Source organism: Eutrigla gurnardus, assembly GCF_963514095.1.
Source record: "Eutrigla gurnardus genome assembly, chromosome: 8".
Lineage (NCBI taxonomy): Eukaryota > Metazoa > Chordata > Actinopteri > Perciformes > Triglidae > Eutrigla > Eutrigla gurnardus.
Window position 1 is genome coordinate 13,187,603 of NC_139922.1, and position 12,254 is coordinate 13,199,856.

The 12,254-nt window shown below is 41.0% G+C and overlaps 1 protein-coding gene across 2 annotated transcripts; it reads right to left on the bottom strand.

Moving 5' to 3' along the window:
- Window positions 1-1,137: 1,137 nt before the first annotated feature.
- On the bottom strand, window positions 1,138-6,104 carry ankrd33aa (ankyrin repeat domain 33Aa). 2 transcript variants are annotated; one of them, XM_084015297.1, is made up of 5 exons: window positions 5,789-6,104; window positions 4,126-4,443; window positions 3,862-3,991; window positions 3,629-3,769; window positions 1,138-3,010 (listed from the first exon to the last, which is right to left on the bottom strand). In XM_084015297.1, exons 2-5 carry the CDS (start codon window positions 4,381-4,383, stop codon window positions 2,199-2,201), a joined length of 1,341 nt encoding a protein of 446 aa, XP_083871423.1. In that variant the 5' UTR covers window positions 4,384-4,443; window positions 5,789-6,104; the 3' UTR covers window positions 1,138-2,198. The 2 variants fall into 2 exon arrangements, with proteins under 2 accessions (XP_083871423.1, XP_083871424.1); XM_084015298.1 differs by lacking the exon at window positions 5,789-6,104 and having other exon boundaries at window positions 4,126-4,638.
- Between the last annotated feature and the right edge of the window lie 6,150 nt (window positions 6,105-12,254).

A 12,254-nucleotide genomic window follows, 5' to 3' on the forward strand; every position in this document is an offset into this window, starting at 1 on the left:
TATAAATCCCCCCCTTGTTCTCAGGCTCTGTAATCTCTGTTTTTGGTTTAGGGCTGAAGAAAACAGCTGGAAGATCTCACATCAGCCGTCATGATCAGTGCATATTTTTCTTCGTTTCTAATCTTTGCGATTCAAAGAGCCACACGGTCTTATTCCCTTAAGGTTGACTAAAAAGCCTCTATTTGTTGCATAATCTACTAGGAGAGGGAACGCAATATTAGTTTTCATACTTTTTCACAAGCAAATTCTTGATAAAGCGAAGACTTGTTTTTCTCCCAGTTTGTTAAAGTGAATAGTCATTGTTTTGGCTTTGAGACACACAGCACATGTTGGTGCTACATAGTGTGATGCCTTATTTTCAGAGAACAACATCTGCACAATGTTGTCCAGATATGTGTTGCAATCGTAAGAGGATATGTGCTCCAAGTCTCCATAGACATGCTAAGGTCTACAGTAGTGCATTCCTTCATTGAGTCCTTAGAGGTATTTATGTTATAGCTGATCTCAAGTAACAGTTCCCCCTGTGAAGAGGAAGTGAGCCAGAATACTGAAAATATAATGTAACAATGTTTGTTGAACTTTTGTTTAACCTTAAAGCTTAACATGAAACTTTTCATAAAAAAGAAAGTTCCACGAAATATTTTTGAACACATGAAAGTAGCATTACATGATTTTATGTTACCATGGATAAAAGCTAATTGTTGTGTAATGATACCACACATTGGATTAAAAGATTACAGGCCAGGGTTCAAAAGCCATCCCATCCCATTTCAGAGAGCATTATAGGCTTCCTTAGTGGGCTCAAAGTAACTTTGTGAGAGATTTACCGTGGTTACGTGTCAGGAGGCTCATCCCTTACGTGAATGCCTGTTGGGAAAATGTTAACGTGGAAATATATAATTATCATCATCGTCATGATGTAGGAAAATGTTTTAGAGAGTTGTGTGTAACTTTAAAGTCTATTTGTGTTTCTGTGAATAAACACATGTGCATCATGTCCTCTTACCACACTGATATACAGTATTGTGGTTCTTTCAGATCACCGAATCAAAGGTCAAGTGCTGTGAAGAAAGACAAAGGTCAGAACATTTATTCCAAGCTTGCATACAAACATGTGTTCATTCTCACACTTTTATCAAGATGTAGAAGACCTGAGCTTTTGGCATCTCTTGCTCCCGCTTGAAAATAAATAACCCCAGAAATGATGCTTCAACTTTTTGGAAGAACAGTATCTAAATACATTATTTTTTAAATAACACATTTAGATATATTTTGCTTTAATAAGAATAGGTGTTGCTGTTTTAGCTTTATGAGTTATGAGTTATTATAGTCTTGCTTTGACACATGCTTTTCATGTAACAAAAGATTTCCTGAGTAACATTATGTACAAATAGTTTGCACATGTAAGGTCTGCTACTGACGTCTAAAACATATTGCAAGCAGCGATTCTGGTGTCCAGTTAAAAGCCCATCAAAGCTCCTTTTCTGCATCTTTGCGAACATCATTCACATGCCACAGCAAAACTGTTTGGCGTATTAAAATTCTATCAAAAACACAAAATAAAGGCTACATGGTGTATGTAGTGGAGATCGAATAACCTTTGAAAATGATAGTATTTGATAAAACTCAAAATAATACTCAAAATGACTGATTTCATTTATAAAATGCTGTACAATGGAGTTTAACTTGAACTTGCCCTGGTCGTTGTGTATCGAGGGATTACAGGAAACACAAAAGTAAGTAAATGTGAGAATTTGTCTGCGGTTTCAGCAGTTTTGATCTCAATCAGACACTTCGATGCACACAATCAGATGCACTTTGGGTCAACAGCTCAATCCCAGTGCAGAGTACTTACTATTGCTTTGGTTGTTTTGCAGTTAAATACCATGATCACAAAATCATTCACAGCACACAGATTCAAAAAAGTAATGAAGAAGGTCAGAAGTAATTGCATGTGTTTGTGGTCAGTTAAACTAACTTAATGAGTCAGACTGAAACATGTCATCGTTTATCTCCAAAGCCAAATAACATTTTCCGTTTTCCAAAGTTCAAATTCATCAATGTCTTGATTGTTGATTGCTCACTTATAAACTTGTTTTGTGATTCCTTAGTTTTCTGTTAAAACAGTTCATTGTAATTACATACGCCCATTCCTCATACATGACTTTATCACAGTGACATTTTCTGAGGAGGACAGATTATGCCTCATTTTTGGCTTTTGATGAACTTTTGGACGCCTTCCGTTTCATCTCCTCTTTTTCCTTTTCCTTCTTCTTCTCCTCCCTGGCCTCCTTGTACTTCCACACAGGAGGCTCCAGGTAGCCCTTTTGCATTTTCTTCTTCTTCTCTTTCTTTGGAGTGGGCTCCCCAGATCTGGTTACTTCAATCCTGGGAATACAGCCCGAGGGGAAGATGCTGTTCCTGTGTGCAATGCTGCGGGGAATGAGGCTCCTCATGCCAGCTGATACCATTTTTTCACTGCACTCTGCATCCTGGCAGCAGGAGGTCAGCGACACAGAGGCGGTTGACACAACAGACGGGGACGCCGAGATGGTGATTGAGCCTTTACTGTGGGACACCGTGCTCTCCTCCAGCTCCTTGCTGCTGTGCTTTTCAAGAAGTTCGGTGACGGCAAAGCGTTGCCTGCCGATCTCTGGTGGGCTGGTGGGACAGAGCGGTCGGCAACCAGTGGCTATCAGGGGGCTGTGGAGACTTGTGGTCATCCGCACCATATGGTCCATTACCCCATCGTCTTGCGGGTCTTGAGGGAAACTGAAAGAGTCTTTTAGGCACTGCCTCAGCTTCTGACTGGCTGTTTTGGTGGCGGTGGCATTTGCCACCAGTTGCTTCAGGTCGGGCCACTCAGGAATGTAGCTTTCACAGAACTGCTCAGCGACAGAACGAACCTGCAGGCGGCGCAGTCTGTTGAGAGTCTCAAACCCTCCTGTCCTAAGGACCCAATCCTTTAGACCTCTCCCGTGGACCAGGTCCATTGCATTCATATCAGCACCTGCACATGAGAAGGGGAGAAAACAGCAGAATACAGTAAAAACAAGTAAATAACCATTGGATGCTGAGGTGAGGAAATCAATTTCTCATTCAGTAAAAATACCCTACTGTCTGGTCATGTTTGCAGCACAATTAATTGAGTAGATGTATAGTGCAACACTTCAGAAGTAAATCAGACCATTTCAACAGCAAAGTGAAATAGGATATAGATTGCAGTTTGTGAAAATAAAGTACTTACGCCTGTTGAGTTCTGTGGGTGTAATAATTCAGTTTAACTCGTTATTGGAGGAAGTTGTGTCTGTTTGAAGACTATGACAACACACTTAAAGACTCATCAAGGCTTTTAAAACAAATCCAAGAAAAACATATATACCGCATACATATAAGTTTGCTACTCAAATTGATCACAATAGAACGTTTTTATAGTGCTCTGTGTCCCTGTACAGTCTATATAGGACTAATCCCTGCAGCCCAGAGAAAGACCAGATTAGATCACAGATCATATGTCCAGGTTTACCCTGTAAATCATATTTGTATAACATTTGGGCTGACTGCCTCTGTATAAATCTATTGTCCATGTGTACAAAGTTAATAGCAGGGTCTTGTACCATAAACGTACCATGCATTAGCAGGGCGGACACACAGTCTTCCCGGCCCTGCAGGCCTGCCTTGATTAGTGCGGTGAAGCCTCGAGGATCCCTGACTTCAGTGTCCACTCCAGAGTAGTAGTTAAGGATATAGTTAAGAATATTGACCAAACCTGGATTGACAAACAATAACATGATGTCAATATGATAGCTTGATTTGAGAGTAGATGTTGAGGTTATGTGCTATATATGTCACCAGACATACCTGCCTGGGCAGCAATCATGAGGGCAGTGTTGCCATCATTGTCTTGGTGGTTGATGTCTATTAATGGACACACATGCAGCATGGTGACAATGTCTATGAACCCTTTGCCCACAGCCAGCATCAGTCCAGTCTGAGGGGGAACAAGATAGAAATCACATTCACAAAACTATTAAACCTTTTAGTATATATATATATATATATATATCGGTTTCTGTCAAAGTCACTTCTTGTGTAATAATAAAAGGAACTTGAAATCTATCTCACTCTGCCGTTGATGTCCAGGTCCATGGCTTCGTCTTTAGTGACTCCCCTCTCCAGGATCCTGCGCAGGGACGTGGCCTCATTCCTAGCGCAGGCCTCATACAGCGTTTTAGCTGGCTCCGTATACTGTTCATCTCTTTCATAGTCGGGGAGCACCGAGTCATCAGAAAGCACACTCCCCGAGTCCGAATCATCCAGGAGGATCTCAGTGTCCTCAGATGGGCCCGTGCCCAGGTGGGGGTCATAATTTGCAGTGGCCATTGGACCCCCTTCTGCCTGGGATCACACCCGGATGGCAGGTCTGTTGCTCACTACCCACATCTTGAACAAAAAAAACCCGTTAATTGTTGTTATTGTGGACACAAACAGCTGCTGTGCTCAGTGGCCACATGGGACTGATATAGACGTCTAACAAACGGTGAGAATTTCAACTGACGTGTGTCATGTTGCAGTTAATTTTTCAATGTGAAATATATTGGTGATTGGAAAATTGTGTGTGCAAAAAGGCATGTAATTACACCTGCACTTTGTTTGTCGCCCAGGTTAGGATCGTGTATGATTTCCGCTCACAATAAGCCTCTTATACTCGTTCAAGTATGACCGCAAGACTGTAAAACATAACACTGGCAGCTTTTGAAGTTGCTTAATAGATCTGACGACCTATAAGGACCTCGTGTGTAAAGCGCAGTGCCTAAAGAGGATGAGGAGCTCCACCTCACCTCTGCCCTCCTGTTAGAGCGGCTGATCCGTAAGTCAGTGATTTACAAGATGGCTAAGCTGACTCTGCAACATGCTTTTGGCCAATTCTTGTTCACTAGCTCAGCCCATTATAGAACAGAGGTAGAGAGCGAGTAGCTGTGACTCAGTCATCTACGTTAAGCTAGTCAACACCCAGAAGTGTGTAAAAATGTGCAAGACATGCATATATATCTACGCATAAATAACATGTATACAGTAAATGGCCAAGAAACATTGTACATCTGCAGAAGCTCAGTGTGTGAATTGTGAATGAAGGCATAGTAGGAGGAGTGCACTGGGTTGAGAAAGGCCATATGGTGCCGGAAGCAGTGGGAGGCCAGGCTAGTGACAGCTAGTAACCATGTCACACTGCTCTGCACTTCAAGTGTGTTGGAAGTATCCAGTGGGTTTCTAGTATAAATAAATACAATATAAAAGCATATTTTGAAATCAGTGGTGACGCCGTTTCTCAAGGCTAAGGCTCCGGATTCAACAGACTTAGTCATTCTTTATGTTTTGAGTGTGAGAAAGTGAGGATTGAGGGTTTCAGTCATCAAGTCCCATTCCTTGGCCCTGCAAACATCATGCCATATTCAAAATACACACATATTCACACACATATTGCACAGAAGCAGCTTTGCACCTGCCGGATAGAGCAATAGCATCTTTTGGCTAAGCTCTAATTAAATGCCACATAGAACTGCTCAACTCCTTTAATCTCACAAACATATGTTCCTGTTTTAGCACTGTGTCATGCAGAGGAATGACAATTACTATTTTACTCTGCCTTTGTGGTCAAAACTTCCTTCTCAGCAACACCTTGTGATCTGATGAAGCCTCTTCCTCTCAAGCCTAAATAGATTAAATGAAGATGAAAAGAAGATGCAAAGAGAAAAACGTTGACAGAATAAAAAGAGCAAAGTCTCACCATAAAACAGTCCAGCCACAGGTTAATGCTCTTCTCTTTTGATCTTGATCTTAGTGGTTAAACCATCCTCACATATTGGGCTCCTCTTCTTCCTGTTGACTCTTGGTAGAAACTGATGAAGTTTACATTTCACAAACTGCTTCCAGCTGACTGCCACCCCCCTCCGTCCATCTCTCTTACTGGCCAGTTAGGATGCCTCATCAGCTGGCAATCCGTCCAGCTCCCAACATAGACTTTGCTGTCCTAAATCAGGCAACATGCTCTCGCCCTCTCATCCTGATTATAGAAGATTTAAGGATTAATAGAAAGAAACAGACAGCAGCCAACCTCACTCCCCTTACAGTCTGTTGAGTTAGTCTGCTCTCTTTCTCTTCTCTCTCTCGTCTCCACGGCTCTCTCTGAATCTGTCCATCCACAGCTCTCGGCTGCCCGTCTGTTGTGTCAGAGAAAACCTCTCTTAACTGTTTGAATAAGTGACTGAATCACGGAGGCTGTGGCTCCTAAATCTGCTGTTCTGCCGAGGACCCCCTGCCTGAATAATTTCAGTGTGTCTGTGTGACAGCGTCTTGTCTGTTTTCCCATGGAAATCCATTTGCTGGGACAACAAACTAACCCTGCTGTTACTCAAAGCCAGGGGGCTTTGCTAGTAATTATTCCCATGACAGGAATGACACACACAGACATGCATGAAACTCATGGGCATTCTGTGATGCGTGCATACAAATGTTCAAATAGAGGATGCTATGCACACCCACCCACAGAGATGCTGTCAAAGTTGGAAGTGACAGATTTGCAAAATATGCATGCTTACGGCGTCGAAGAAAACACAGCAGGCTTATGTTGTTTTCACTGTTTCAGTACCCACATCCCCCCCTATTGTTAATTCAATTGTCTTCTTAACCTGGTTACTCAGGTAACTTTGTGTCAGCAGAAATGTCAAGTAATCTTATATTCCAATTATAAGAAATCACGTCAAGATGCTTGAATTCATTTTTACTAGTTTCACAATGGTTCAAGACGTCTGCTTGAACTATGACCATGAGCCTCTTGTTTTGAACCCCATATGTGGACGTGAATATCGTGTCACCAGGTTTATTTATAGCATAGCACTCAATCATCTGGTATTAAAACGGTGCATGTAAATAGATTAACCCTGATAGTGAATTGGAATAGGGCCATCCTGTGACTTTATGCATGTGAATGTAGCCTGCCTACGGCAACAGCTCCTCTCTGTTAGAGGGATACACTGTCCTCTTCTGATCAAACTGGGTAATACAGTGTTTGGCCCTTTTTAGAGAGCTTATGTTTAAAATGGTCATACATTCATCCTCACATAGGTGAAGCTGTGGTTTGTATCACTAGACTAAGTAGAATGAGGCACATCTTTGCTCCGCTTTACACTTTGAGTGGAACATGAACATAAAAAGATATCAAATGCTTTGTGTCAGCAGTATTCATGGCGTTATCAGATGTCCTTCTTCACCATAAGGCCCCATCTTGACTGAGAAAAGCCACTGTGACACTCATTCAAAAGCATTTTGATCGTGAGATTCATAATCGTTGATCCTCTGAGGAGTTAACCAACAGAGACACGTTGATACCAGCCACCTGAAGCGGACACACCTCCAACATCATAATCTCACTAAGACCTATAGCATCCCACTAACCTGACCCAAGACACAAGAACGTGAGGTGGGTCCTGACTTCTTACTGACATGAAACACAGGAAGAGGAAGAAAGGGCATGCTTGGGGGGGTGGGGAGGATTTATAGCTTGTGAAAGGCCAAAAGAGAAATTAAGTTGATAAATGCAGAGGAAAGGGAAGTCTGTTTGGCACAACAGGGTGGGGTAGTGGTGTGTGTGTGTTTCCCTCCTGTTGTATACCGGAGTGATCTAACTTTTAGCTTTACCAGACGAGGGCAGCACAGCACACTTTAACAGCAGCAGCTGCGCGGTGTGTGAAGTGTGTTTATCTCGAAAGAAAAAAAAAAAAAAAAATTCAACAGATTTTTACAAATGAGTACTAATCTGATGTATGAGGCAGAGAACATTTTGTTCCGATTCCCACCTCCTGGTATACTTACACTTTCCTTTTAGGGTCAGAGTTATTTTGCTCATATTCTGCAAATTCCTTGCAGAGACATTCACTCATCACTGCAGAAGGCAGTCCAACTTCTCCCCAGACACCCAAGTACCCAGCAGAGGTCAGTGGTAGAGCAAAAGAACTTGGAACGAGGCTTGGGAAGCAATTAACTAAGTTTAGCCAGCTTAGTAACTGATTCTAAAGACAACCCTGTGCTCAGCTAATATTAGCCTGTTGGCAGCCTCTCCAGGACCGGCACTTTGCAGAGAGCATCTGCTGCATTATTTCCAGCTATGTGGTTAAAAGACAGAACCCCCCATATGCTATAGGCTACTTTTTAAAAGGGTCTAAAAGTCTGCATGCATCAGATGAATGAAAGGAAGCAGAAGGAGACAGAGAGCTGAACTTGTCCTTTTGAAATAATAGAGATCAAATCTGGCCTGTAGTCATGTAAATATATCTCTTTTTGCTAATCATGTTGGATGAAAAGCATGTTCACACTTCCCACCCCTGCATTCACCAATCCCAGTTCCTCTGAGCTTTCTGTCAAGCAAACAGACAAATAACCTAGGAGGAGTTGTCGATCTTCAATCAACACCTGAAGCAATTACAAAACAACACTCCTGTTTGGTATGAAGTTAAACATTTGAAATGTCCTTCTTAATATTTGATAAAAAATATTGGAGCGCACTTATAACAACACAACGAAACACTGCATATATAATGTTATCAATGTAAAGATGAGCGAGCTGCAGTAAGAGTTCAAAGTATGAATCCAGAATTTTTCCGTTTGGTAGAGTTTTTTAAAAAAAATCCACTTGATCTGTAATTTTAAATATCATGAAACTATTTACCTGCAAAAAGGTGATAAAATGTGATCTGGATATTATTATTGGGTTATTTACACATAAAACGTGTCTATTTTTTATTTATTTATTTTATTTTTTATTTTATTGTTATTATTATTATTATTTTTTTTTTTAGGCTTCAAATATGCCTATTGGATTTTCTGCCTCTTCCTGCCCTGTTTAATACTTGTTATCTTTGCTATATTTGCTGTTTTTTAAATCTGCAAACAAACTTCAACATATTTAAAATGTTTGTTGTTTTCTGATTGCTTGCATGCTTGTTAATTGACGGCTCCTCCTCTTCCTGTCGAAGTTATATCTTCTGTGTGTGTTGGGCTTGCCTCAGTTTTACTGAAAGCTCAAAGCAGCTGGGAGTGTTCAGTGGAGGGAAGTGCATAGATGCTTTTCATCCAAAGTATTAGGAAGAGATGTCTTTATGTGACTTGAGGGGCTAGCTTTGTGGAGTGTACCCTCAAAAAATGACCAACAAATAATGAGAAAATTACAAAATACAATGATGGAAAAGATCCAGAACAATTAAAGCAGGAATCAAATGAAGACACCAGATCTCATAGAGACGGTTCAATCACCCTTGGTCTAGACTGCATATGACCAAAACAGGACAGTGTTAGGATCTCAGGGCTCAGTGGAAGTCAAAATCTCTGAGACATAGGTTGTCGAAAAAATTCCTACTGCAACATTTTGAACGGTCTGCAGTCTGGAAATACTCAGCTGACTCAGATGGTTATACAAGGATTTAATGAATTTATAGGCACACAAGCATGGATCATAGTTTCCATGTGGTTAAAAGACACATTCTGTCTAGTGATTTGCTTCAAACACACCTGTTTTGCAAGGCTTTGTTTGCATCTCCAGGTTTAATATGGACATAAATCCTTTTAATAGAAGCAGGTGCCGGGTCTGTCCAAACTTTCATAGATTAGAATGAAATCTTAAGGATTTTTTTTGCATATCACACACTCATAGTGTAAGAGACTTAAGAAATGTTTTATATTTTAAGATAGACAAATGAGTGATGAGCATGATTAAGCATTTTTTTTCCCCTGGGGAGATTGAAGATACAGCTGTTTATGTCAATAAGAAGCATGAAACTGCAACTATTGGAAGATTGGAGTGACATTTTGTTCAGGCATTCATGGTCCCTGGAGGATGAATCTCACTGACTTTTAGTTGTACCCTCTTGCAACACATGAAGTTTGGTGACCTCACTTCATCGTCAGCCTGAAATTATAAAACTTATGTTATATGTGCAAAGCTAATGAAACTCACATCAGCCTCAGGTGTACTTTGTTTCATTAATGCTAATTAGCAAATCTTAGCATTCTAACTAAACAGGGAACATGGCAAAATGATATGCCTACCTGTTTAATGGTTCTATATCTGGGAGCCGTAGCATTAATATTGCAGAGAACTCTTTGCAATGTAAAGATATAGTGGAGTAATGTCTACCTGAGCAGAGACTGAAGTCACTCTCCTCTGTAAGTCTCTCTGTTGTGCTTCACTGGCTAGCTACCGGCAGCTGCTCTCTTACCGTTGATAGCCCAGGTTATTCATTTGCAGCTGCTGGGAGAGACAACGAAAGGAAGATTGTAATTTGACAAAGAACCGACTAATTTACTGCCGACACCCAATTACACCGACTCAATGAATTAACTGTGTTCAAAGAACCGAATTTATGGTCAGACCGTCATCTCTACTTCATGAGCAACGCCCCTTGGTGATGTAGTGGGCCTACACCACTCGACCGACCAATGGTAAAACTTGATCAGCCAGTTACTTAGTTACTAAGCCACAGAGCCACTGATATGGCTGGCCCTCTATGGTCCAGACAAAGAGTGACAAAGCAAAGCTGCTGTAATGGGGGGTCGTCTTTACGGATGTATTGTTATCTGTGTGAAAAGGCCTACTGAGAAGAAGAGGCCTGTACACTCAGTTCACACATGGTGTACGTCGTGGAAGGAAAAAAATGACGTGTCATTGTGGACTGGGACCTGGGTCAGCCTTCTGTGAGCCTGAATGGTTGTCTGTTTCTATGTCAGCCCTTTAAACATGTTCAGTACCACCCTCATGCCTTGATTCTCTTCAGGTGCTTCCCCATCAGGTCTCCAAGTGCACACCTGCATATTCCAGATATAACTGGTCTGTGCATGGCCTGCTGCCTCTATTTTGATACCATATTTGTCCAGTTTGTTTGGGATATATTGTCTGAAGGGACATTGCACATGAAATGCAACCAGACACTCATCCACATTCACGAAGGGGCCTGGATTGTAAAGAGTTTCCCCATACATCCCATTTGTTGTTCGTCACAGTGTGTGACATGACACAACATGGAATGTCTTCAGAGACGCGGTGGCTGTAAATATCGCCTTTCCAGCGCCGGCATTCCAAAGACTCGCTGTTGCTTCGGATGTCAGCTTAGATACTCCTGCCAAAATGAGCAACCCATTGTTTACTAGCAAGTCGGTCACGTGCAAGTCTTTCCAACATGTCTCAATACAGTTCATGTGGGGAGAGGGAGCATTATTCATTTCCATTACTGGAAGGTGATGGGTTCACATTTGGAGGCAGAGAGAGAATAGAGGCGAACTGGAGGGTCAACCCAAAGAGCCTCATTCTCATCAGAGGAGGTTAATCGGGGTCCTCATCAACATTATACACATTCTTCTTCACTCAAAGAGCTGTGATTGTCATTGGAATAGAAAACCTTTAGTTAAAAGGTTTTCAATGAAGCGAGAGCATAAAGAGAGCATGCAAGAGAAATGGTTTCGAAGGCTGCAGTACAATTTTTATGTGTTTTCCCACCTCCTATATTATGTAAACTAACAGTGTCCGCAGGATCCATATTTCCCATATATCAGAGGTTCTACTACAGGTATGGTAATGTCAGGTTAGTGCCCTAAAGATATAAATTGTAATGCGATAGTCATTTCAATATCAGTCAAAACAGCTTAAAACAAGTGTGTACACTTTCATGTCTGGGATATTCATACGTACAGGACTTTTATGTTTATGCAGTTGTCCCCATTAAAGTTGGAAAATGTATTTTGAAAAAAAATAAATTAAATATGAAGTAAGAAATATATGTTTCATGCTTTTAGTCAAATTTACCCCATGGACAATATGTGAGTTAAGACATATAAAACCTTCAAAATTCAAAGTGGCATATTGTATTGAGTAGAAGAAAATGTATACATTTCTTAAGCATGCATGTGTTAAACCACAGACCTTATTTCAGTCACAGTGAGCATATTAATAATACAAATTGCCAAATGACATATTCCAGTTTGTCTCATATTTTTTCATTTATCCAACAATTGCTGTCAAAACGTGAAACTATCAGTGCAGGAGGTACGATTAGCATGTTTCTATAGTGGAGGAAAACGTTTAAATAAATGAGGGTCTAATTGTCACAGACATTGACATTAGGATAGCATGATCAATAGGGTGAGTTATTGTAACTTGACCTGTACTGATACTAATACAGATGAATTCTGTTTGATCATGCATGATG